The sequence below is a fragment of the Plasmodium coatneyi genome, chromosome 12, assembly GCF_001680005.1.
Source record: "Plasmodium coatneyi strain Hackeri chromosome 12, complete sequence".
Lineage (NCBI taxonomy): Eukaryota > Apicomplexa > Aconoidasida > Haemosporida > Plasmodiidae > Plasmodium > Plasmodium coatneyi.
The window spans coordinates 3,971,349-3,999,043 of NC_033567.1; the positions used below are offsets into that span (position 1 = coordinate 3,971,349).

The following is a 27,695-nucleotide window of genomic DNA, read 5'->3' on the forward strand; positions in this document are numbered from 1 at the left end:
AAAAAATAACATTTTCGTTGACATGCGAATGGTACTCACTACAAATTTAAAAGAAAACGCTCTTGTGTCCCCTTCTTAGTAGAATGATACTTCAGCCCCCCACAAAAAAAAAAAAAAAAAAAAAAAAGGAAAAAAATGCAAAGCCAGAGAAGCTGGTAAATGTGCGCCAAATGAATTATTAAAAATGAAGGTACTGTTTGCGTAACGTGTCAGAGCAAAAGTTCTGCCTCCTTTTTTTCTCTCCACTCGATTGCCTTTTGTCTAGCTAGTTGAACCGACTTATACTCTGAAGGGGGAAAAGGGGGGAGGAGCACACGTGTGCATATAGACATGTGCAAAGGAGCATATCCACTTGGAGCGCGCATCTTCACGCTTAAAAATGAAGAAGCGATGAAGCAGCTGCGAAGAAGCGTTAAACGGGAGACATTCATACAGACACACAAACATATAAGTGCATGCACCTCCAGTTCTGCCTATAGCTATGCTCATCTCTCCTCGGCGCCCCTCCTTCCTTACCATTAACTGAAAATCCCTTGGTCTGAATCTTCCCGTTTTCCTTCCAGTTCGCCCTCCAGAGCTTCCTGGACTTATCATAATAAACCCCCTTCCGGGCCTCAAAGGATGCAACAACACCGTCTATCTCGAGATCGTAGTACCCTGTTCTCTTCTTCGGCCTGGGGTTGGGGTTTACGGGTGTGTTTAAATTTTTCCCCTTGTTATTTTCTTTCTTCTTCGCGCACATTTTTTTGACCTTCTTCGAGGTATCGTTTTGTGAAGAGGAAGCCCCATTGGTGGAAGTTGCACCGCTTGTTGTGGCCATCACGCTTGGTGAAAGTACACCATTTGTTGTGACCACTCCATTTTTTGCTTCCTCCAAGTCGCACAAGTCAAAGATGTAGGTGGGGATCTCCATCGCCTGGATGATATACGACTTATGTTTCTGGTTTTCCAAAATGTCTAAGGAATTTAAAAACTTCTTAATGTCCATAGACTTGTTAAAATTCTTCCTATACCAGGGTTGGATAAATTCGTTCATATTGACATAAATATCTGGGCTCTTTTCGAACGAGCGGGAGTATTGGTAATCATTTAGACACTCCTGTGTAAATATGAATGGCTTGTAATTAGGCTCGTGTACTTTCCTCAGTTCGTCTAGCTCGTCTACAATAATTTTTAGCATAAAAAAATCCAAGTGATTAACAGTTTCGATGTTTAATGATCGAAATATCAGGATGTATATTTTTAACTCTTCGATACATATGGTCATAATTTTTTTCCAATGAAAAAAAAAATTCGCTTCGTATTCTCCCCAAATGGGTATCTTTTTCCTTATTTCTAGTAACAAATCGTAGCAATTAATTTGGTGATGTAGGAACAATTCCATGTGTACCTTTTTTTTCGTCAGGCTGTTCAATTCTATATATTTTCTTAACTCTCTTTTGTAGTTTTCTATAGCATTCGTTCTGGAATGCTTATCTTTTTTTTCTTCCCCTACTACGTGCTTCCCATTTTGATAATTGCTTTCCTCCTTGATTTTTTTATCTGTACTTTTTTCTTCTGCATGTTCCTTTATGCTTCCCCACTGTGCGGAATCGCACCGTCTTATTTCCTCACTTTTGCTTCGGCATACATTCCTCTGTATATCTCTTCCTCCTTTGGGCAGCTCCTTACAGTAAGCGTCCTCCCCTCCAGTTTGCAACTGGCCATTATGGAGGAAGCCGTTCTTTCCTATGACCGTCCTTTCGACAACTTCTTCTTCATCCACACCGTCTTCATCATCCGTATCGGAGGGTCTCGATTTATTCTTCACATAATCGGTCAGCGTGGATTCCTTGCGAAATTGGTAACTAAAATCGGTGGTGTCATTTGTGGTTCCATTTGTGGTTCCATTTGTGGAAGTCACCCCGTGGTCATTTGGTAGCCCACTGGCTCTATCCACGGCATGCATATTCTCTTCCATAGGGGTCATAATTTTGTAACTTTTGTCCCCCTTCACCTTCTCAGCACTAATTATTTTGTTAACATGGGTCTCGTTCAAATGTTCGCCATCGTCTAGTGTCATTGTGTCCCCCAGATGATGTGTATTAATTATTTGCTCGTCTAGCATTATGGACGTCTCATAATTTATGTCATCGGTTCCTCCATTTCTGTACTGAATCATGTAGCTGTTTTCATTCTCATAAAAATTTGAATTGTCTCCTTTGTACTTATGGACGGGCTTACTTTTTCCGCACTTTTTTTTATACGTATGTCGAAAGACGCATTTGTCTCCCCGCCCCTCATCGCTGCAGTTGCTAACTTCACTATCGCTGCTGGTGGGGCCTCCGTTGCTAGATGCACTTTGGTTGCCGTTTTGGCTGCCACTACCGCTGTAATAAAAGGTGTCATTCGTGTGGCCCCCTTTATCTTTGCCCCCACCTCCGCTGTTACACACCCCATTCGCATTGTTCTCCACTAACGAATCCCCACTTGACATATTACAACCTTGGCTAATTTCTCCCTCGTCCAACTGAATGCATATATGATAGACCTTTATGGCGGTTTAACCTCTCCGTCTTTTTTTTTTTTTTTTTTTTTTTTTTTTTTTGGCTAGCTCCTATTATTCATTCGGCGTATTGTTATAATAAGTTCTTGTTTCAAGAATGATTTTTCCCTTCGTCCATATGCGTGCATTACCGCTGCTTACTCATGTGCATGTGTGTTTACATGCACTTAATCATCTAGATGGGAAACTGGGAGGAAGTGTTCCCTCTTTTTTGCCAATTAGGAAGGTCCCAAATGTACTGTGGTGTGGATTTACCTTCACGGTCTGCTGGTGATCCTAAAACGGCACCACTTGACAAGCGCGAGGACGCGTATGCGTAGAGTTATGCGGATGTACTTACGGGGGCAAGCAGCCATGCAGCCAACACAGCACACTAATGTTAAAAGACTGAATAAGTTAAAGCTAAATAACAAGGACACTGCACAAATGTTAAAAAGGAAACGGGAAGGAATTTCACATGATGTGATTCAAATTGCATAAACAAATGTGCAGAGGAAAACGAAAAGTGAGCATAGAAAAACACAAAATGAGAAGGGCAATACAAAAAATGGGTAAAGTACAAAGAAATATTTAAAACCGAAAAAATGTCTTTAATGCATAGAGGGGGCACAACCTCGTTCGTCAGATAAAGTCGCCCAGGGGGGCACCTGGGCAGATGACTAATCAACAGGTTGCAACTCCGCTGGCCGCACTTTAATACATGGTTGCATATATGCAAATTTTTAAAGGAATAAAATCATGACCTCATTTTTACGTATGCACAGGAAACATCATTCATGTGTGTGTGTGTATTGGTATGTGTGAACGTGTGCGTACGCCCGTAGGTATCTGTGAAGGTGGTGCTACAAGCGGAATAAAACCATATCGAAAATAAAATAGTAATGAAGGAAATCAAATAAAAAGCAAAACCCAACGAATGGAGCAAAAAACAAATGAACATAAATACATCTGCACTGTTTTAGCAATGTCGATTTTTTTTTTTTTTTCTTTAATTTTTCCCCACACACCAGAAGATCTTCAAATTTATTCATTGCAAAATTATCCGTTTGTGCATTCAACGTTTAAACACCCCCTCTAAATACACAGCAACGGTTGCAGTGGTGATGACAGAGCATCAGGGTTGCACGCTTTGTGGCATGAACGCCCCTGTTAAAATGAACACAAAACCATATTAAAAAAAAAAATAATAAAATAAATAAATAAACCAGTTCTGCAAAAATTTACTCGGTAAGCACATAAAACGTTGCTCGTAAGAAGAAGGAAAGAATCCCTCTTCATACTTAATCATGTGTGCCTCATTTAATTAAAAATTTTTGTGTTACATGCGATTGCCTTTTGAGTTGTCTGGATAAGGATTAATTTGTAATGCATTGACATTTGTGTGTTTTTTTTTTTTTTTTTTTTTTTTTTTTTTTAATTTCTGTGCAACAAAGTTGAATAATGCATATATATGCCAGTTGTCAGGAAAATGTAGTATGTGACAGAAAAAAAAAAAAGAAGGGAGAGGAATGCTGCCAAATAATTTAAACAAAAAAAAATGATTATCCTTTGAGTCTGTTGCAAATGTGTGGTGCGATTTTGCAGCGGCCGTAGCAGCAGCGTAGGTCCAAGGCGTGAATCGACGAATGGACAAACGAACGAATGGGTAAATGGGCAAAAAATTGAACAAATAAAGGAGCAAACAAACGATCAAACAAATGCGCAATCAAACTCGGAAACAAACGAACGAACAAACGAATGAATGTGTGATGCCTTGCAATTTGCTCACAAAACTCTTTTCGAAAAATCGACTTCCGTTTTAAATTTACTCCTTTTTTTTTACTTACCGCGCATGACAGCGGAAATAGGAGAACAAAAAGAAAAAAATGGCATACACACGAAAACGCATGGTGATGTGTGCCTTGGCTGCTAATTTTTTTTTTTTTTTACACGCTTCCTTATTGTACGATGAGAAGGCTACGGGTGAGGCAAAATATTTCCAGCGTGAAAATCGCCTTCTACATTTGGAGAAAAAGAGGAGAAAAACTGCCATACATGGACCGTTATGTCCACAGCGTAGTGGGGGAAAGCCATTCGTGCGCGCTGCACAGCTAGTTAGTCACGCTTTGCAGCTATTTCTATGCTCCCCGTAGCTAGTTGGCTAGGCCGTTTAGCTATGTGTACGCATTCTGAAGGTACCTTCTGCCAGCATTTCCCTAATTTGAGGAGGTTCCCTCCCTCATAACGTGTCTAAAACGGACGCATTCGCTTTAAAGCTGGGCAAACAAAAGGGAGAAAAACTCCAGAGGAATGTGTTACTCTGTCACTTTGATCATTATGCATGTGTGTGTCCTCGCCTGAGTCCCTTTCCATTCCTGTGGCGGGGAGGACTTCACCCATTGTCATGAGCACATATGTACTAATTAATAAATATACACATGTGCATTTAACAATTGGATGGTAGCGTAACAATTGACGAGAGTAATCCATTTAAAATGCGCAGAATTTAAGTGATATGTTGCTCATCCAAAGACACGATGCGTTTCTCCGAGTGAGAACAAGTACATATAATGTCAACCGTTTTGCGTGCTCCTTGTCGTTATTCTAAATTTTCACTATGGGAAGAGAGTCCCTAGAGAAAGAAGGAATTCCCATGAATCGTCCATTTGGCAGGAATCTCTGCGGAAAAACGGTCCATCATCGTCGGCGGGCGGTAGAGAAGTGCACGCACAATGGTAGATTAATTTTGCCAAATCAGTGGTTAGGTAAAAAAAAAAAAAAGTGTAAATTATCAACGCGCCCAATTTCTGTATGTTTGAATGAGTGTACAGCTCCCCTTTGGTATGTACCAAGAGCACATCGATTTTTTTAAGAAAGCAAAAAAAAAAAATATATATTTGCCCATGTATGCACATGCGTTTCCTATGTACACATAGATGCTTGGGCATAAATGGGAAAGGTGATTAAGACTAATGACAGGTGAAAGTGCGAACAAAAAATATGTCAAAGTAAACTATAGTCATAAATTGATTAAATGAACCGTCCCCCAAAATGGTTAAAAAGAACGCAAAATTTTTTTTTTTCATTTTTCTCACGAAAGGTACGCATAGCAAATAAAGTGCAGCCGTACTTTACTCGTTTTGTGCTTGTAGTGCCCAGCTAAAAGGGTGCCCCTTCGACCGTTCAGTGTTGCCATTTGCAAAATGAAAATGCATACCTACCACCATGGATGTACAAACCAACAGTTAAACGTTTAACAAATGGGAAAAAAAAAATTAAAAGGGGGAAGTGAGAGGCCAGACGAAGTCCTGACCCAGTGTGGAGGAACGAGTGTACAAAATGATGTGCGAGGTCTCATCATTGATACACGCCATGGGCGAAGAAGGGATTCTAAAAATTATCTGTAAAGTTTATTACACCGTTGGATGTTTTGTCCTCCTTCTTTCTTTCCATTTTAAATCAATAAATGAATGGTCCCTGCATGGGAAGAATTTGTATATCAAAGTTGAAAAGGGTGAAACGGATGGGGAAAAAACGCACTCCATATTTTCCAAGCTAAGGGGGAAGATAGACCACATGACAATTTCGAAAAAGCACTTTTCGCATTTCTATATTATCGGTTTGGTTGTAAATTCTGTGCTGCTTATCTGTGTAAGCTCTATTTGCTGCAGCGATGCAGAAGTAAACATGCGTGAAAGCACGCACATTTGGGAGCATATATACGTGACACCCCAACACATGCACTGTTTTGCTTCTTTTCCATAGGACCTCAGTCAACGCGCCAGGAGTGAACAAACCGGTAATGCACATCCAACGAACCCTTTTCTGAAAAATTGGAAGAACATTAGAATATCACATGAGGGTGTATACTTGTGTTGGTCTGTGAATGCGGAGGGGGAAAAGCTCCAAGGGAAGGGCGCCCCTAATTTCATCGTCGAAAGCGTGTTGTTATATAGGGTGGCCTTTCTCTATCCTTTTTTTTTTTTCTTTGTAGTCCTCCATTGTATCTCCATAACGAACGTTTTGCTTCAAGTTCAGTTGGTCAGGAGGCTACTGGAACAGCTTCTCGTCGTCAGGACGACACCTAAATCGGTCATGCACGTTTTTTCGTACCTCTTAGGCGTAACGTAATGAAATATGGGGGGGAAAGAGACATCATAGCGAATGGGAGAACATCGCGAAAAAACTTACGTGACACACCTCCATAGCGTGATGACCCACTCCCGCCAAAGCACGTAGCCAAAGGAAAAAACAAAATTAAAACGTCTTCTCTTTGCCCTCCCCCCTTCAGCTTCTACCTTGTGACGCCCTATTCCCTCCACAACAATGACAAAAGGGAGTATACAACAGGAGGGTTACTCCCTGTTGTTGTGTTCCTGTTGGGGACATTAATTCAGGTAAGTATCCTCCCTCATTTGTAGGTGTCCGATTTTGATAATTACTCCCTTCTCCCATTTTATCTAAATGGGATCAGGCATATGCATACAAATATGGAGATAACCACACAGGGGGGGCCTAAACTTTATGTATTCTTTTCTATGCCGCAATTCAGTATGATGCCCATGTCCGCTTGGCCAAACTTCGTCCCAAAGGTTTGTTAAAAATTTGAGAGAAGAGGAGGAAGTAAATATATCTCAATGCACAAGGGGTAAAGGAAAAGAGAATCTCATTTCATTTCGATTTTCTCCCTTTTGTAGGTACAAAGAAGTTAGACAGCCCTTACAAAGTACCACACGGGGGCCTCTTCTACTTTGTGAGTTGCCCGCATTATTTCGCCGAAATTTTAATCTACCTGTCCTTTTTGCTCCTGAACTGGAATTTCATCAGGTCGGAATTTGCGTGTGTGGCGGAAGCGCGCATGGAGAATAGGCAAAACGGTAAAGCGGAATCACAACGAAATTGCGAAGTCCGATACACTTTTTTTCCCTCCCCCCCATTTTCCTCAGTCTGCTTAGCTTCACATTCGTTTGCCTAGTTCTAATCAAAAATGGTAACACTCATTTTGACATTGGGCGAATAGGGGGGATTCGTCTGTGTGTACGAACTTTTATCTCCACATGAGGCCGTCACCATATGAGGCTGTTTGCCCCCCTTCCCTAACTAGGCTTGCAAACGCACAAGTGGTACCTCAGGACAGCTCGAGAGGCATATCCCAAGTAAGACAAAATGGGTAGACGCCCAATCAGTTTTAATATTTAAAAAAAAAGACTATCCCGATGTCGGAAAAAAAAATTATTTCTTTTCAGACAAAGGAGGGTCATTTTTCCGTATATCCTGTGAGCACCATCAAAATAAACCTGCTGAATTGAAGGTCATCTCAAGAGTGACATCATTTTGTAACAGCGCGGATGTTTGCGCGAGTGAATTTTTTTGTAAATTTTTTTTATTCCTCTTTGACCATCCCTATGGCGCCTTGCCGTTACAGCCGTTTTAATTCTCATTGCAATTTGTGCACAGATGTGGTGACGTCGGTTCGCATTTGTTATGTTTTACCGGACTGTTCGTAATTTTCAGCGTCGATGTTCCTTCTCAAAAGCTACGTCATATGCTTAAATGGGAGGAGGGGAAAAAAAAGTTCCAGCTGAACCTCTCCCCCTTTGCAAAGAACACATGTAATAAAGTACGACCACTTCGCATAAAATATGGAGCGTGTACGGAAACCCTTTCTGTACACTTAAACGAAATGGTCTCACTTCATTATGCGAACATGTGCTAGCAGCGGCCAGGGGCACTTACGTGTGTGGAGCCATTAAGGGTGCAATAAATCCACCTTTTTTCTTTAATTTATGTTTTAAGGTGATAGTCCCCCATGAGGGAAGACAACCCCAAAATGGCGAATTGCGCACAGAGGGTTTTTCCTCCATTTTTGTTAAAACAAATAGGTATATATAAAAAATGCGATGGTGAGCATGGCTAAGATGCATGTGTAGACACTAATTTGACCAAACGGGTTGGTAAAAAAATGGTCAGTTCCATCAGCACAGGGACATGCACTGGTCGATTAGGGAATCCATGTCGACGCCATTCGGAAGGAGCTTCTCTGGCACGGTTACGGACTGACAACACATTTGGCACATGTCTGTAAGGCACTCTTCTTTATTAGCATCATTTTCGCATTCCTGTTTCAACTCCTCATTAGGAGAATCAATGCATGACTTTTTAAGGAAGTTAAAAATTTCCGACGTCTGTACAATTTTGTCATCCAACTTTTGGCACAATTCAACACAAGTTCGGTTATCCTCCTTTTCAATTGAATCAATATTTTCACAGCAAAAATGGCAGAAGTTATTTGTGCAATCCGAATTATTTTCCTCTCCCTGTTGATCACAGTATGCCATTCGGTCAACAATATTTTTGTGCGTTGCGCAGTAGTGGATGCTTCCCTTTACAGCGTCATCTTCTTTATCTTCAAATGAATGTTTTTCAATTTCTGCGTGGTTAATTTGGCTAGCTGGAGTATCATCCCCACTTTTGTAGTCAACATGGTTATGCAGTTGTGTGTGTCCTTCCAACGTATCTTCCTTAACTGTCGAAAAAAGCGGCATCATACTTTCAGTTCCCACGGAGGGGGTGGGACTGTATGGCTTGAAATCAAAAGGGTGTATGAAAATATGACTAAAGGCAATGTCATTACAGTTGTGTGATGTGAACCCGACTTGCTGTCCTCCCTGTAAATCTAAGCCGATTAAACTGAAAATAGGATAAGTCATAAGACCGGTGCCCATATTAACGTTAATATCGGAGGAGGTAAACGATATGGTGATGCGATTCCAGGTGTTTCCCTTATATCCGGATATGATCGACTTGGCTAGTAGATGAAATGTTCCATTCACGTTTTGTCTCAATCGGGTAAAATTGGGTCCTACTTCTAGCAAGGTGTAATTCTGGGAGTCTGAAAATTTGAAGACTGCACCTACAACTCCACTGGTGCATTTAGGATAGATAGAAAAGTTGAATACACCCGATTCGCATATTTTTTTTTGTAAGATTGCAATAGAAGGAATTTCATTTGGCGATTCTTCTCCTTTCATATTGGAGTTTTGCAAAATGACTTGTTTTTCATTTGCTACATTTGTGGCGTAGTTCCAGTTGGACGGTCCATCTAGCGCATTTTCTGGATCGAAGACGCTGTAGGATTTGTTAAATTTGCCAAGGAAAAATTCTTCATATACGTTACAAGTCAAGGGGGAGACATTTTTATGTGCGCTTCCTCTGGACATGCACTCCACAGATTCAACTGTCGGATTGGTGAACTCAGCAGAATCGACTCCGTATGTATAAAACCCAACCGTTCCGGCTGAATTAAAGTCATCATTTACAACCATATCTGGGGTGGGTAATTCGTATAGAGGACCACTACTTCGAATGGTGCTTATTTTTATCTTAGCGCCAATGCATTCTATTCTAACCACAAACCAGGTATTTTCATCAAATCCGGCATCCGTAATGATTGCTAATTCTGTTGGTTCGTTATTTTCAAATTTTAGTAAACGTTTGAACCCACTGGAAGGAGAGTTGTTCATCTCTAGCATGTAGTAGTTATACTTGTCCTGCGCTCTGAAAATGATTCCCACCGATCCTGTGCCCTTCACGTGAATATACGTGGAAAACACAAAATCGTAGAAAGACTTATATCTTAAGAATGCGTAGCTTCCGGAGAATATGTCATCTGTAGTGGTGTCACTCTCACCGATCGAGTTAACCACACGGGCATTCTGAGAGAGTGTGTTCCCTGTCATACCTTCGTCAAGTGGATTATCGGAGATGTCCCATTTTCCCCCTTGCTGAAGTTGCACAGAATTGATCACTTCAAAGACGTTGTATAGATCCTCCTTTCCAATTGCACCGTTCAATTTCCACGAGTCGAACTCCTTTTGCCTGAGTCTTTCATCTATGAGCGCTTCCAATTTGTACTTCCTCTTTTCCACCTCGGACGTTACTTTGGACGTTAGCAATTTAATCGTGTGTGATACTCTCTGCACATCTTTTAACGTCTCGTCGGATAAAAGTTCGATATTCTTTTCAAACATTTCCGTGGGTTTCAGGTATCTCCTAGCATTGGAAATGATGCTAATGGCTTGTTTATTTATTAAAGCTAGAAAAGTCGGGTCTGTACTTCCAACTTGCTTATTCACAATGCTGACCAAGTCGTTTATGGCATCTGCAGTGGATGGGTCTACATAGATGTTTTCTTTTTCCTCTGCGTTATCTGCAATATTGTCCGTTTGGAGAAAGTTGAAGTTGTAGTTAGGGTCGGAGTTACCAGGACATTTTGGTGGCACATTGAACAGCTTGAATGCAACTTGTTCACCTTCGCTAGTGTAACTTTCTGAGATTATTCCATTTTGAAAAACGCCTTCATATTGTGCTAATGCGTTTACAATCCTGAGGCGAATTAGGTAGTGCTTGTCGTACACACCAGCGTGGATTGCCGACAGACAGATGGAACTTTCATCAGCGTATATGTTGGATTCTCCCCCGATGACGGACTCTTCTGTTTCCCTCTCTAAGCAGTCATGTGGACACTTAATTAGGTACTCATTTCCGACCATTTTTTTAATTTCGCTATTTTCCTTTAGGCTCGTTTTGCAGTTTAAGTTAACAAATGGTTCGGGTAAATTGATGGAGTTCACATTATCTGAGCAGACAAATGCTGACATTTCTGAGTTGGAAGAATCGAAGAAGACTACCCCTTCGCTGCTTAACCCAAATGTGTTTCCTGTTGGGGTTCCATATTTTGAGACGACATCATGGACGTTTTCTTCAAAGTCTAAGGAATAAAATAGCGACTCGTTTTCGTCCTGATTGTTTTCTTCTATCTTGCCCCTTCCTCTGATAGCTAGCGGAACAGGGTTCTCTATACTTACATCCATAATGCGAAACAAATTCTTAAGAGCATGTAACTGACTCTCGTGGTGTATTTGGATAGGACTCAATCCATAAATCGCGCAAAAATTTTGCACGTCCTTTATTTTGTTAATCATATTTGAGTCTACCGATGGGACGTAGTAAGTAGCACCAATTTTCATATCGCAGTAAACTCGTAGAACATTTTGCGAACAGGCAGGTAGAACGTAGTAAAATCCTGAAGGCGAATTAGGTAGCGTTTTCTTCAAATGAAAACAATCATCTGCTGCATTTTCAGGAGTCTGTCCCAATTCTTTCGTCGAAGTAGAATAATTCGAGCTGAATGAATTCCTTCGGATAATTTTCTCTGATTCGTTAATAACATGGTATATATTTTTCAGCACCACATTTTTTATGTTGGCTATATCGTTATGTAGCTTTTCCTTTTCATTTTTGCATTTTTTTAGTTGAGGATTTAGTTTCTGAATTTTTAGAGCTTCACTTTGTATCTTCTCTGCGTACTGTTGCAGTTCCCCATCTAGGCGTTTCAGTTCTTTTCCTTCCTGCATGTTTACCTCTGAAACGAATTCGAAGAAGTACTTGTCCCTGGCGTCTTCAGAATCTTTGACCGTATCACAGTCCTCTACCACTGATTTAACTCTGTAGGTATATATAGACAATTTCTTAATACCATAAAATAATTTTTCTTCTTGAGAAAACTCAGGATTAGGAGCCATCAATTTGATCTTCACATACTGTCCTTCAAAACTGTGTAAGTTATTAATTGTGCTGCTCAGAAAATTTGCCAAGTTGCTACTAACTTCTTTAAAATTCTCTCCATCAATACTTATCATAATTGAGTACTTGGTAGCGGGAAATTTCCAGTCAATAATACATTTTTGCAGTTTGTACTTACTTCCTAGGTTAATACTAAAATAAACTGCATCTGGAGCTGTGTCTATGGTAAATGGTTGTGAGAGCCAAAAGGTGTCCAAATTCCCATCGACAGCTTTATCTGTGGAAAATTTCTTATCTTCCCTGGAGAGGGTAGAATCCGTTTGTTTATTTAAGGCTACATCTATGCTACCCGATTTTGATCCTTCTTGAGATAAACATAAATTTCCGTCCCTTAATATTTTTACCTGATTATTTGGTAGTAACTGCCAACTACTACGACCGTCGTTGTGTTCCAAACTGGCATTGCAATCTTCCATTGTTACTCTCCCTCCATTGGCCGTCATATTATCCTTCAAACTGATGCACAAATTAGTCACTGGGCTGTATATCTGATTTTGTGCGTTCAATTTCCAGAGGTCCCTTCCATCTAGGTAAGACATGGCTGTAATACACCCGTCCAACACTACCTCGTTCGTCTCGTCTACTTGTAGACATAGATCTTGTGTCACATTGCTCATTCCGCTTTGTATCCTAAGCGTCGGGTCCCTGGATCCAAGCACGTTTACAAACTTGATCCCGAAATATCCGTGGATCGGGCGCCTCATGTTCAGCTTAATCGACTTCGCCACCACGACGTGGTTGAAGATGATGTTCTGCACGACATCTCCTGCGGGGGGAAGGAAGGGTTCGGTGTTACTAATTCGGTGCTTCGGGTAGTTCGATTAGTTCTAGCACCTAGGGGGTATCCGTGCCTCCTAATTTTTCTACCACCTTCGAACATTACTGCTCCGCAACAACTTACCCGCTCGGGATTCGATCACCTGGTAGGGCACCACCTCTTCGTACGGCTCACTCCCATCGTAGCTAGCTAAGACAGAGACTTCCCCAGGGGAATATGCCCAATGAACGATGATTCCGTTTAACGATCTGACATTTTTTAAATGTCCCGTCCATGAAATTACCTCACTGGCAGTGTGTTTCCCTTCAGAGCACCAATAACCTGAACCCCTGGTCAGGGCGTTATCCGCGCCATACTGCGGGAGCCCATTTTCCCCGATGCTTGCAAAGGTTGATGTGGACTCGCAGTTGTCAAACTTGAAAAAGGTGTTGCTTACGTCATTTTCACCCTTCACCAAAAGGAAGGATAGCAGGGAAACCACCAGTGCGTAGAGAAAAAACACTTTTGTCATGATTGTATTGTCAGTAGCAGGGTCGGGGAGCAACAGCGAAGAGGAAACTACGCAACAATTACGAAACAAGGAAGTAAGGAAACAAATAAAAAAAAGTTATATACACTTATAGACACCACAGCGTACGAACAAAGAATTTAGACACGTCAATTTAGTAAGGGAAGACGTAATATATTTTTACTCATGTATCGAAAAAAATGTGAACAAAACAAAGGGCAAACTTAAAAAGTAGGAAGGGATACACCTTTGGTATCTTAAGTCAAACACTTGAAAGTTCATGAATGTGTATAGGGGGTTAAACAACTTATGTTGTGCGGCGTTAAAATTGAAAGCGCCTTGCGCGAGGAGAAGTAAAAAAAAAGCAATCATACAAATGGCAGACAAAAGTCAGAAAAACAACAGACAAAAAAAGAAGTTTATGCGCAGTGAAGTATGAGTTACTTAGGAAACTGCACGAACAAACAGCATACGTGTGAACGAGTTATTCTGTGTAGATATGTACACAAGTAAGCATTCGTTGAAATAACAACAGTTCTTTGGTCCATTTGTGGAAGCTACATTTCTGTGTGCGTTTTAATGTGCACCACCCCTTTCCATTAAGACTTTTTTAACTTGTGTACGCGTGCGTGTGTTTTTTTTTTTTCTGCCTTAGTGGCGTGAGCTTTTTCCCTGTATGCACAATGTCCCTACAGGAAAGTACACATTAACCTTGACCTTTAATTTTTTTTTTTTTTTTTTTTTTTTAAATTTCAGAGCATACACGTAACGGGAAGAAAAAAAATTTATACATATGTATACACCTTCATACAAATGTCCTCATCCAAATTTACACCTGTGTGGTTTGTCTACAGCGAGGGCGGCACTTCCAAATTGTGAATAGGACGATGCACCGGTTTTACGTTGACAAGATAAATACAAATTGGACGCACGAATAGGTAAAAAGAAAAAAAAATAACAGAATACAGAACGGACAAGCGGCGAAAGAAAAGGGCCGCAATAGGAAGATACCTGATAATAACCCGAAAACATTTTTAACCATCCTTTTCCTCTGAAGTGAAAGAAATTTTTAACTTTTTCCGTCCTTTTTTGGATATGTTACATTTTCTGAGAAAATGTGAAATGCCAGAGGGTTAACCCAGTCAGGTGTATTTTCTGTGTTAATATATGCGCGCTTGCTGCATTCATAACGCCGCACAGACAAGAAAATTGTTCCATACTACAGATTTGAAAACCCATTTGCGAAAAAAGTAGGCGTTATTTTTAAACAAGAGATGGAAAAAAAAAAAAAAATTTTTAATGTAGAAAGGACACCATGAGGGATGATTAAATTTTTTTTGTTTACACATTCCATTCTAACATGCTGCATCATTTGGGTCTCAAATATGTCGCGCTTGCTAAATAGCGCGCAAGAGATGTTTGCCTTGAAATACGTACATGTACAATAAGCGTACACATAGCTGCGCGCATTAAAGGGAGCCATGCTTCGCGGAATGAGACTTCGACGACGTTTTTTAAATGAACGCTTGGGTGTGTTGAGTAGATGTGAAAATAGCATATTGATAGAAAGTCATATTTTAAAAATGGCATGTTTTCAAATGACACATCGGCGCTGCCAACTTTTTTTTTTCCCCCTCCCCCCACTGAGCACATGTAGCATAGCGTACGCGGTGAAATATAGCCATTTTTTTCGCATGGTCCACTTGGATAATTTAAAAAAAAAAAAAAAAAACCATAATTATGAAATGTTTAAACAAAAATGTGCTATAAAACATTTTCCTGTTACACTTGTGAATTTCCACATGTTTTTATTTAAAATGGAAGTGGCCATTTTAAGCTAATAGATGATGTTTCACATAACTGCTTTGGCCCAATTTTCCAATTTTTTAAAAAAATAGAAATTCGCTGTTTTTTTTTTTTTTTTTTTTTTTTTCGTAAAATGAAGAAAAAAGCGGAGCATCCAAATGTTGTGTGAAAAAAAAAAAATAAAAGAAAAAAAAACTATTTTGCAAAAACGCATAATATACATAATAGTGTATATTATTCAGTGTAAAATGTAAAGAATGCTATGCAAAATACATATGTGTAATATGTTTTTTGTTTTTGGAAAATTTGGGCGATAGCGTTTTGGATAACATAGTACGAAGGAAAAGGGAAAAAAAAAAAAAAAAATGTATGGGGAGGATAAAACTATAGGATGAATAACGCTTGATGAACCATGTCGATTTTAATTTTTCAGAGTGACACATAACTTTTTTCATGTAACTTCTTTCGCACAACGTTTTGCGAGAGACTTTTTCCACGTAACTTTTTACATGTGACTTATTTTTTAACATTTATGGGTTGATCCTCACGGCATCGCGCACGCAACGCGCATTCATGTAGAGAGGTGTGCATGTGGATAAATGCATACATAGGACGCGTGTAAACTCTGCCACAAGGTAGCATAAGCCATTACATGGCAGCATAAGATAGTACACGCCAGTTAACCCCTTCGCCCCTATTGAGACACACATTCGCGGCGCAAATATGTAATAATGGCATCGTCCCAAATACGTCAGTTTGCCACCCTCATAGATCAGCTGCCCTGTGAAGCTGATGAATATAACCTGATGGAAAATTTCGAGGATTACAATAATTGTTTTGAAAGCTCTACGCATAGTAATAAGGGAAAAAAGACTGATTCATTTTCCCCCTTTAACTCCAACTTAAGCGATTACATAAAAAATATATCGAATGGTCAGGTGAGCTCCAACGGGACCAATACAAATAATAGGATGAAAAACTCCATTTCGTCAAACGATGGTGATAGTTCCAATGTAGAAAATAATACCAATACGCAGAATAAAAACAGTGAAGAGGATAGTCTGATCAGGTGCAACGGGAACAATTTGAACAAAAGCGAGTCCAACTCGTTTGCAAACAATAAACCCATAGCATATTTCGATAAACAAAATATGCTTTACGAAAATGATGTAAATGTAAATGCCATGAACAGCTACGATGAATGCAGCGCTCTATTTATCTATGATAACGATTTGACGAAAGATAAGCAGAGCAATTACATCGAGACTCTGAATAGCGAAATGGACAACAGGGGCTGCGAGTACGAGGAAAGCAGCGGAATACCCCTGTGCAAGAAAAACATGATTGAAATTATCAACTGTAACAACGAATGTCTGACGGACGCGAAGTTCGCCAGCGGCAGGAGTGGCGCTAGCCACAATGGTAGCAGCGGAGGCAAAAGTAGCGGAAGCGGCAATAACAGGCGGGGCAATACAGATCATCGAAAAAAGAATGGAGACGTGTCAGTGTACAATTTTAGCGCCCCCTTTAGGGACACAGCATGCCAAGAGAATGATGAAAACATCGTTTACAGGTACAGCCCCAACACGTTGCCCTCGAATAGTGATAGTTATGGAATTAAAAAGAAGGCTGCCAACTTTACAGAAGGTTCCCTTCCGAGTAAGGATGTGGAGCATGATACAGATCAGCTATTGCACAGCTGCAAAAACCTTGTCCTCTCAGGTAAAAAAAAAAAAAAAGAAAAGGAAAAAGAGAAGGTGTGAAAAGGGCTAAAATGAGCACTCCTGTGGGGAGCTTGTCCAAGTTACTTGTGACCTCTTTTTTACTTTCACCGTCTAAGAGCATCTGCACGGGTTCCCTTTGCAGCGCCTTATTGTTCCCATTTTGACAATAATTTTCGCAACATTTTATGCACATGCGCTTGATTGGTCTTCTGAGCTGCTCCCAAGTGGCCCGTTCCTATCAAAAAATGTTGCCAACAGTTTTCATCCCCCATTCCCCCTGATTACATCCAATCATAGCAGGAGAGAGAAAAAAGGAAAGTCCTCACGATATAAACCCGTTAGTCGAAGAAAAAGGAGAAAATCACCAAATAAACGATGAAGTATTGCACGAACATACAAGTATTAACAATCCGCAAAAGTGTGACCAGAACAGTAGCAAACGGAAGGGGAATAAAAACGTCAATGTAAAAAACACCATTGACGAAAACTCAACGGTAATTGAATATAAGGACTTTTGCGACATGGTGAAAAAGTGTGACGAAGTTAATAAAAATATTTTATTCTCCAAAAAGGCAAAGGTAATCAAATTGGACGCGAACAAATCATTGATTATTTTTCCTGTGAACATTCATGACTATGGAGACAAGTACATTGCAGTGAACCAGAAGGATCTCCTCGAGTACATATCTTCATCCATCGAAATTGACAACGAAGACTTATCCTCCCTAAAGATAAAAAATTATCAAAAGGAAAAGGAGCTTCAAAATATGAAAGCAGCCTACAGTATGCAGACAACCAACATTCACTACCTCATCAACAGGGTTATATTCAAAGAGTGTGAGTATGAAAACTTAAAAAACAAAAGTTTGACACTGGAGCAGGAGATAAATAAATTAATCCAGGAAATTAACTCATTAATCAGTCAGAACAAAGAAGGGTTGTACATGCAAAAGGCATTTATTGATTATAAGTGCAAATGTGTGTTGAAGTTACAAGAACTACAACCCTTCCTAGGGGAATACTATTACGACATTTTTAATTACATCACGTCATGTAGAACGTTAGGACAACTAAGCATTTGGATTCCTGTTTTTGAAACGAAAACAGAATCTCTGGAAACTATTGCAAATAATTTAATTAAAATTATGTTAAACGGATTAGGTGCTCCTTTCAATTCATCACCTCAGTATTTTCTGTCAAACAAAAAATTTTTGAAAAAGTCCATATCTATAGAATCCGAAGATAGCTTTATTAACAATATAGCTAAGAGGAAAATCATAGATAATTATTTAGTCAACCATTTGAATAGCTTCAACACCACAAAGGAAAATAACTCACACTTTTCTAACTGTCATTCTTTATGTCCAAACAGTGAGGTATCGTCGTCCTTCCTCGGGACAGAAGAATTATTCCTCAATTCGTCCAAGTTTCCCTCCATGCATTCAGTGATACAAAAAAATGGAATCGATAGTAACGGAAATCGTAACAATACTAGTAGTAATAATAGTGGATGGAGGAGAAGAGACAGACGAGAAAATTTTCTGAACAAGCTGAACAGATCCAACACTACACCAGAGCACTTCTGTGTGAATAAGGAGTTTTACACCAATAGTGATGCTCATAGTATCACAAATGGACGTGAGTTTCCCGCCAGTCATATGCAGGACAATGGCCATAAAATAGACGCTGCTTTGACGTCAGAGGGAAGGCAACCTCTTAAGCGCAAGCAGGGTGGCAACAACTATGAGAAGGACATGAAGAAGATCAAATTTATTGGTAAACAATGCAGTATAAATGATTTTTCTCATGACCAACTTGGTGGGGGAAAGGATGAACGTAACCAGGTGGGATTATTCAGCAAGGGGGAAGAGTCCTCCCTCTTGGAGAAACCATTTGGAGAAAGCAAACCCCACAGGGGTCACAAAACTGAGACGAATGTATACACCGAAACGAGAGACAAACTGGTGCATGAGCTATACAGAAACGATTGGTGCCAGAAGATACGTGAGCATGAATATGATTCGCAAAATGAAGGAAATGACGAGGAAGATGTGGTCGGTGTTTATAAGAGTATGACCGAAAGTAAATCGGCACTGACATGTTGGCAGAGGAGTCAAAAAGGGGGACACGAAAATGAGGCGTTTGACGATCTAATGGAGGTGGTCCAGGTGGACAAAATGGGGGACGGCACCATCCCCCCAAGTATGGGCGATGAAAGGGAGAGTGCAGCTAGCAGCGTCGTAGAGGTAGCATCTGACGGGAGAAAAGTGCCCAAAGGGAGGAAGGTGAGCGGGGGGGAGCCTCAAATGTGTATAAACATAGATACGGACATGGAGGCAGAAATGGAAGCAGAGGTCGACGCGGAGATTGAAGCCGATATAGAAAGGGACCTCAACGCAGGGGCGGACGCGTTCTTGAATCACCAACCAGTCCAACGCAATAACGCGCAACCTGGCACCCACGTGAGACGAAAGAATGGTGCAGAATTAGAGACACCCAACAAGAGCGAAGGAGAACACGAATTCGCGAGCAAAAAGGGCAATGCTGATGAAAGGGGAAGGGATGCTAAATGCGCACCGAAAAATCAGAAAAGGGCAGGTGAAGCTAATAAGCAAAAGCGATTCAAGGAACTGGCTAGTGCTGTGGACGAGAGGGGCCAGGACACGAAGAAAAAAAAAATAAAGAGCAAAGGGAGAGGAGAGACGTGTCATAATTAAGGGTAAATTGGAGTAAGACATTGCCCACCGTTTGGGAAAGCGTAGCGAAGGTGCGTTGATAAGCAGTCAATGTTAAGGTCGTTTTAACGAGCGCAATTAACGAAGGGGGTAGTGGCAGAAAAAAAAGGACCTGAAAAATGGTAGCAATTGTAAAGTGTGTAACCCAAAACGATGATCTGAATGAGAAGTTATCTTCCTGGATTGCAGAATCATCAAGCGGTAACGCGTAGTTCGTGATTACTATCCCTGATTAACTGATTTAAGTGATGCCAAAAAAAAAATTCTGATGTTATGCATGTCCCTTGTTCATATATATATTTTGCGATTCTCCATTTATTTAGAAGAGGTTCCTGGGTCTCGGAAGGGTTTCATCTGACTCTGTGTGTCATTCCCTTTCCAGGTGCATACCTCTCCCAATAAAGGGGCTGATTCGGGGGGTTACGTATGACCACATGTCCATGTCAAAAGTGATGGTAAAAAATTTTACTGATTCTATCTGATGTGAAAAGCAAAATTGGCAAAAAAAAAAAATAAATAAATAATATAATTACCCCTTTTGCAGTGCACTAAAGGACAGATTTTTACATTTCCTCTTCACCCCCTCGCCCCCAATTTTTAAAAAGAGAAAAAGCGGAAACACGACTGTCACCCTTTTTCATGATGCACAAAATGGGATTACGCGACTGTTAGTGTTTCAGCCCCTCAACATAATTACCATTTGGCGGAAACTGTGCAATTACGTATGTACACACAAGTATATATGTACGTGTGGACATATTATTCATTTATTGAGAAAGGTGGGCATAACGGTGAGTTGTGTCCTGCGATTAATACATTCACATTTCCCCTTCGAGGAACTGATGTGTCACGTGCACGGCGCCTTGCCTTCATGGCATTATTTTATGTCATAAGGCTAACTGCCTCCACCCTGATAGATGCTTGTGTCCACCTTTTTCGATAGGTTTTTCTCCTCTATTTTTCACCAGTTCATGTTACGTTATAAATTTTAGTAGACACTGAAGGGGGACACACACGCGTGTAGCTACATACATATATGTATGTACGTACGTACGTGTGTCCCCTTTCGCAATTTTTTTCATGCTACATTTTACCCGTAGGTAATACTAGTCGAAGGCGCATTTTTACGTCACAGCGCCGTACTTTCTGCAGTGTTGTTTATTCCTTCTTGCGATTGGTGAGCTCCTTTTTACGTGGTTGTTTCATCCTGCTGGTGTATGCGCGGGGTGAAGCGACTTGCGTACAGATTATTTCTAGGCACAGGATTACGCACGGGGATATGGATGCACGTATTAGTGTACACATTAATGTACATATTACTTGTGTATGATTTTTTTTTTTTTTTTTTTTCTTTTATTTACCATGATAGATTTTTAAGCGTTTATTTGCACATTTGTCATTGGCCCTTTTTCTTCTAAACATTGTTAAATTTGATTTACATTTAAGGTCACGCCAGGAGTATCTTTTTTTTTTTTTTTTTTTCCACCTCAAATTAACACAACTTTGTCAATATGATTTTATGATTTAACTAAATTATAGCAAAAGAATGAGAAGATAATTTTTTTTCTTTTTTATTGAGGAAGCTTTAACAGATAAGTGAAGCATAATAATGTGAGCATGTCCACCTGAAAGTCACATGCTCGCTTGTGTGCGCAAAATGGTACGCTCGTTTATCAGGTTTAGTATGCTTTTAATCAAATGATCTAAGGCAACAGTACATTAAGCCTTACACGCGTGGTAAGTACCTGCCATTTTGTAAATCACATTTTGAGTTACCTCCGCATAGGTGAAGGGGAAAAAAGTACAAAACTGTTAGACAGTCTTGTGTTGAGTGTCTTTACCTGGTTGTAAGCCCACTCAAACGATAAACCAATTCGGTTTTGCAAAATAAGCAACCGTCTGGAGGACTAAGTTATCTGCACACCTGTGTGTCGCCATAAGGGGAAAGAAAAAAAAAAAAAAAAATCCCCCCCCTTTTTTTTTGTACGTAATATATGCTATGAATTGTCCAGCACATGTAATAAGACGCTTTGAAAGGAATATCTATCCACATGGGCGTACCTAACTGATGATTGCTATATGACACCACAGCGACTACCCTGCGTTAGGAACAAACTGCATGGCTGATTTTTCCCCTGGTTAAGTAACGCACATGTGGCAGGATTTACTGGACGGATACGTGGAGCAACTTTGGCACTTGTGCAGGCCCCGAGGTGCTGCGTCGTGAGGAGCCCTCAAAAAATGACCCACACGAAGGGGAAAAAGGGGACAGCCAATAAGGCGATTCCAAACGGGCGGGCCCACCCCACCACAGCGCTACACCCAACGCACTGATGAAGACCATATCTGTGGGGTTCACCATTTACGAGGCGCAGAACCTGGAGGTGGAGAACAAGGAGTTACTAGACCCGTTGGTAATTGTGCGGTGCTGCAACGAGGAGTACATTACGAAAAAGAAGAAAAAAAAATACAACGCCGTTAACTGGGAGGAAAGCTACATATGGGATCGACTCACCCTGTCTGAAATCGAGTGGAACGTAGCAAAAATAGAATTTGAAGTCCAAAGTGCGAATACCTTTTGGAGAAATGACGTAATAGGAGTCATTTCATTCGAACTCAAGTTGATTAAGAATAAAAGAAACCACCAGATATATGGAACCTACCCAATACTGTATAAAAATGGCACAGAAATAAGGGGGCAACTGAGGTTGAAGGTAATTGTCTGTGACGAGAAGGACTACGTGGCTAATAGTGACATATTTAACGAGTTAACCGAACGGAATGAAAAGCCTACATTGTACGGTGGTGCAGCTGGGTACTACGGAACTGGATACGAAGATGAGGAGAACCAGGAGCTTTACACAGATTTAACCAAAGCAGTGGTGGAGGAAAATTCGATAATGGTTAGGGACACACATTGTAGGAATTACTACCTATATGTTAATATACATAAGATAGAGGATATATACATAGATGTAGATAGAAAGAAATTTAGAGACCTATACGTTACATGTGAGTTTAATGGGTGCCACCTCAAGTCAAGTCAAGGAAGGAACTGTGTGAATTATACCTTCAATGAATGTTTTAAGATTCCTATTTCTACTCCAATTTTGGAGGATTCTATCATTATTAAAATATGGGATTGGAATTTCCTATCAAATGATGAACTCCTAGCTATAGGTGTTCTTTCCTTTAATCAGGTAAAGAACGAGTCCTTAAATCCCACGTGGATAAATTTGTATGGCTTTCATAAAAAGGAGATGGACTTTGAAAAGTATACTGATCAGATGGTCAATTCAGATTTTAGTCTCTATATGGAAGGGAACTTCTACCTTGGTAGGATTTGTATAAGTTCCTATGTAGAAAGGATAAACAGCTTTGAAAATATGAACATTGCCATGACGCAAAGTTGCTTAGCTTTTGACGACCCTCTGTATATTCCCGTAACTCTGTTATGTGATGTGTATTTTGTGACGGGTGTTTTGGCGCATAACATTTATGTGCAGCTGTCTTGTGGTCCCTATAGGAAGCGGACAGACTATGTGCGCGCTAACACGGGGGATATGCTCCCAAGGGGGAATCGTAACGTGAAAAAAGCGCGTCAGCTCACAGCAAATGGGGAAACCAACCAAGGTGGCCATAATGGAGAGGACAACTTTTCCAACCTGCTCAACTTTGATGACTTGCTAAACATGGACAACTTCTTCTCCAAAGTTACGGAAAAGCAAAAAATCATCGAAGGAGGAGAAAACACCGAGTTTTATTTCTCGCCCAGGAAGGGAAAGATAGAGAATCTCAAATTCTGCGTCGTACGGGATGAGCAGCAGCAGTGGGACGTCATCATAAATGTGTTCGAGAGGGGAGGCTACCAGGGGGAAACCGCCGATGAGGGAGATGGCGCGTATTCCGGCAGTAGCGGAGGTAGCGGGGGGCATGGTGGAAGATCCCGTCTGACAGACCACCAGAAGTACATCCTGAGCAAAAGAAAAGCGCAAAGTGCAGGGCGGAAAAATAAAAAGCATAATAGGAGGAGACACTCCCCTGGAGAGCGCACCTCCGAGGGTGTAGAAAAAAACGAGGCATACAACACAGATAGGAGGATTGCTTACTATAGACTTCCACTAAAGAACGTCCTCCTCTACAATGAAAAATTGTCTAGGTGTCCCATTTGGTTGCCCTTAAAGAATATCCCCCAAAATATCCAGGGAGAAAATAACTGCATGTATAATATATTCCAAAATGGGTCCATATTACTAAACTTAGAAAAGACTTATGACGTGCAGTTAGGAATAAATAGAAGAAAAAATCTGATCCCAGTTAACTATGAGTTGAGATGCTACATCTACGCATGTCGAAATGTGGTGTCCCATTTTAATGACTCACCTAACACGTTTGTGCATATCTCCTGCTCAGGGAAAATGAAAATAACTTCTCTTGTGTTGAACAATTCTAACCCTGTCTTTTTACAATGCTTAAAAATGAACGTGAAAATTTTAACAGACTATTCTGTAGGGTTGCCCACCATTCCTCTGATCGTAGTCACCTTGTATGAATTTTACAATAACACCTTTTACTTCATTGGGAGGTGCTTCTGCAATTATGATATCTACCTTCGGGACAATAAAATGAAGTGTAATTTCGCAGATAGAGGCTCTAAATATAACGTAGTAGACCAGGTAAAGCCCAGATGGATTAAGCTCAAAGGGAGTAAACATGTGCGGGCTATGTATCCAAATAATTTGTGGCAACATCATGGGAACGACAAAAGATTAATGCAGGAGTATATGTATCAAAAACAGAAGGAGCTTCGAAGGAACAGTGGCCAAAGTAGCAACAACAATGGACATGAGTATGTCTATCCACACAACGAATTGCAGAAAGGTGAACGAGTAGGAGATATACTCCTCTACTTTGAACTAGTACAAGAAAAAGACGCTCTGAAAATACCAGTCTACCCAATGATAACAGAGATAAAAAAATGCACCTTGTCATTCTTTTGCATGTCTCTCGAAAATTTAATACTCATTCAGAAGAAGAAGCAGATCCAATTGGCAAGTGACAAACCGACCAGGACTGACATCACTCACCCAGTTATTTTACTCTCCATCACTTCATACTCATCATATGGGAAAAAAAATAACCAAATTGTCATTAAATATGAAAAGACGTTAAAATCTAATACCCCTATACATTTGAAGAATTGGAAGAATTCTTTCGATCAGCAAAGCTTCGAAATGTTTTGCATCGAAAATCTATCACTAGATCTTCCTCTTGATCCCATTTTTGATCCCATTCTGAGTGTCAGAGTATACAACAAGAAAATAAAGGAGAAGTATTTCATTGGAGAGACCAACATTTCGCTAGTTCCATACTTGCCCTGGATTAAGGATCTCGACCAGGTGCTCTACTACCTGCAAGCTCACGATGATTATTCCGAGACCATAGACTTGGAAAATGTGGATATGGCTTTCAACCTGTACAAGAACAAGAACGCTGCTCTAGTCATCACAGCGATTTCCCTGGCCGACTGTGAGCATACCCTCAACTTGAAGGAGGAAGTCGGGCAGGGCGAGTTCGCCGACGACGATGAGGAGTGGCGGCGGTTGCCGCTTTTTAGGCAGGAGGGTGCACGCGGCGATGAGCGTACCCATGATCACATCGATGGGTATGGAGATTCGTGTGTCGATCCGAGTGGTGCTACGTATGCTGACCCATACGCCAACCCATACGCCGACCCATACACAGATCCATACGGAGGTACATATGCCGACCCATATAACAACCCCTACACCGACCAATACGCCTCTCCCTATGGGAACTTGCAAATGCTCCCAAATGGCCCCGCGCAGAATGCAATCCCAAATGAAGACGTGGTGAAGAACCTGTACAAGAACAACATCCAGAACCCAGCCACCTACGGTATGATCAACTACAGCGGATCAATTAACGCAGAGCAGTTCCCCAGCCAAGGGCACCCATTACGCAGCTCTCTTGGAAACATCAACGGGATGAACAAAATGAATCGTCCTTTTGGGAGAGGGTACCCCTACACCCAAGGAAAGCAGGACATCAGCACAACTTACAAAATAAAATACGAAAACGAAATATACAAGCTGCATGATGACGGTGTGCCGGAAGTGATCAAGACAAGTTACAGTGTTAAAAATTACCCATACATAAAAATATTAACGAGTAAATTCATCCTCAATGTTTACATCCCCCCTAGGTTTATTCTATACGTGGAGGGAGACAAAATAAATGTGGGAAAATATGTGAAGAATGTACAACGTGTTTCAGTAGACGGGGTGTTGGAAAGTTACCTGGACGATATACTCATTCCGTCTCTGCCACTCAGGAGGAAGTTGAATTGGTCGACCAGCACTCTTCACCATTCTTGTGCAAATGAAAATAAAGTTACAAAAGGGGGGATGCATTTCGCGTGTTATGAGAAATTCCCCTTCGTAGAAATTTTAGGAGGACAAATAAAGTGCTTTACAAAAATTCGCTACCAAAATTTAGAATCAGAAAATATCCCACTAAGTTTGAAAGATGTAACTAGCCAAAATGCTTTCAGAAACAAATTTAGAGGAGATAAAAAGATTCCACTGTACCTCAAAATTAGGGTCTACGTGTTAAGGGGAATAGGAATATATGGGGTAAATAATAACAATATGGCGAACCCTTACTTGATTTTCTCACTAGGGGAAAAAACATCTAATTTGAGAAATTCCTTTAAGGAGAACAGTTTGAACCCGGATTTTAGATGCCTGTGGGAAAGCGAAGCGATCTTTCCGGAAGACGAAATTTTAACCGTCAGTGTGTACAGTGCGGAAGATAACTATGACAAGCAGATAAACGATCTATACATAGGTTCAACTGAAATTAACTTATTTGATAGGTGGACAAGCAAGGAGTGGAAAGGTATGATGAAGAGGAATAAAGTCCCCATAGAGTATAGACCTTTATATAAGGATGACTTGAAAGCACGACCAGAGGGAAGCGACATTGGGAGACCGAACAACCGGAGTTACTACAGTAGCACAACCATGGATAATAATCTCTACCAAAAGGGGAACAATTGGAATGGAATTTTTTCATTCCTTGATTTTTTTACTTATCTTGTGAGACCCACTTCGTCCTACCTTTGGGGGGGGAGAAATTACAAAAATGAAGAATCTATTTTAGGTAACCATCAAGAAGGAAAAAATAATGGTATCCTAGAAATGTGGGTAGAAATTATGGACTATGAACAGTCTAAAAAAATACCTATACATAAAATGGGAACTCCTAAAAAGACAGACATCGAAATTCGAATTATCATTTGGAGATGCACTATGCTATCTATGGACGAAAATCTGAGCAAAACCTTCGACCTCCTTGTCACGGCTGAGTTAGATTGTGTCAATTATAACGGAACCAATTCTACCATCCAATCAACCGATGTCCATTATAGCTGTAAAAATGGGAACGCCGTTTTTAACTGGAGAGTTGTATACCCTCAGATATCTCACCCATTAAATACTTGTTTCTTGCAGCTAGCTGTCTACAATAACAACAACGTAGGGGTGAGTGAATTCTTAGGGGAAGTCAATTTGGAGTTATCAAAATATATTAATAAAGCTTCCCAAATTGTTAATAAGCTAGAATTAGATGCTGAGCTCAAGTTAAGGAAAAAAAAAGGAACAGATTCGGACAATAATTATAATGGCTATTTACAAGTTACTGTACAGTTTCTGCCGCAAACAAAGGCCAATGTGAAACCTGTGGGGCTCGGGAGACAGGAACCAAACAGAAATCCCTACCTCAGGACTCCTGATTCGGGAAGGGATTGGAACGATTTCGTTTATTCCATTGGATTCAACGATATTTATAAGCCCTTCTGGGGATGGCTCAAGATATTCTGTATTTGTGTTCTCCTCATCTGGGTCTTTATCATGTCGTTTGTTTATCCGTCTCTCCTCATGTAGGTCCTATG

General features: G+C 40.5%; 5 protein-coding genes across 5 annotated transcripts; 3 read left to right on the plus strand and 2 right to left on the minus strand.

The window, feature by feature from the left end:
• Positions 1 to 209: 209 nt before the first annotated feature.
• Positions 210 to 2,476, minus strand: PCOAH_00045550 (AP2 family; the record flags this gene model as incomplete). The annotated part of the gene is made up of 2 exons (XM_020061339.1): positions 210 to 286; positions 517 to 2,476. 2 exons carry the CDS (start codon positions 2,474 to 2,476, stop codon positions 210 to 212), a joined length of 2,037 nt encoding a protein of 678 aa, XP_019916462.1.
• Positions 2,477 to 5,423: 2,947 nt separating this feature from the next.
• Positions 5,424 to 7,874, plus strand: PCOAH_00045560 (3-oxo-5-alpha-steroid 4-dehydrogenase family protein; the record flags this gene model as incomplete). Its single annotated transcript, XM_020061340.1, has 8 exons — positions 5,424 to 6,175; positions 6,290 to 6,323; positions 6,519 to 6,651; positions 6,816 to 6,921; positions 7,077 to 7,116; positions 7,222 to 7,401; positions 7,471 to 7,561; positions 7,629 to 7,874. The coding sequence occupies 7 exons, from the start codon at positions 5,864 to 5,866 to the stop codon at positions 7,497 to 7,499; spliced, it is 834 nt and encodes a 277-aa protein (XP_019916294.1).
• A 625-nt stretch (positions 7,875 to 8,499) lies between these two features.
• On the minus strand, positions 8,500 to 13,458 carry PCOAH_00045570 (LCCL domain-containing protein CCP2; the record flags this gene model as incomplete). Its single annotated transcript, XM_020061341.1, has 2 exons — positions 8,500 to 12,935; positions 13,071 to 13,458. 2 exons carry the CDS (start codon positions 13,456 to 13,458, stop codon positions 8,500 to 8,502), a joined length of 4,824 nt encoding a protein of 1,607 aa, XP_019916659.1.
• A 2,534-nt stretch (positions 13,459 to 15,992) lies between these two features.
• Positions 15,993 to 19,702, plus strand: PCOAH_00045580 (Uncharacterized protein; the record flags this gene model as incomplete). Its single annotated transcript, XM_020061342.1, has 2 exons — positions 15,993 to 16,983; positions 17,283 to 19,702. 2 exons carry the CDS (start codon positions 15,993 to 15,995, stop codon positions 19,700 to 19,702), a joined length of 3,411 nt encoding a protein of 1,136 aa, XP_019916613.1.
• Positions 19,703 to 22,053: 2,351 nt separating this feature from the next.
• Positions 22,054 to 27,687, plus strand: PCOAH_00045590 (Ferlin; the record flags this gene model as incomplete). Its single annotated transcript, XM_020061343.1, has 1 exon — positions 22,054 to 27,687. The coding sequence occupies one exon, from the start codon at positions 22,054 to 22,056 to the stop codon at positions 27,685 to 27,687; it is 5,634 nt and encodes a 1,877-aa protein (XP_019916290.1).
• Between the last annotated feature and the right edge of the window lie 8 nt (positions 27,688 to 27,695).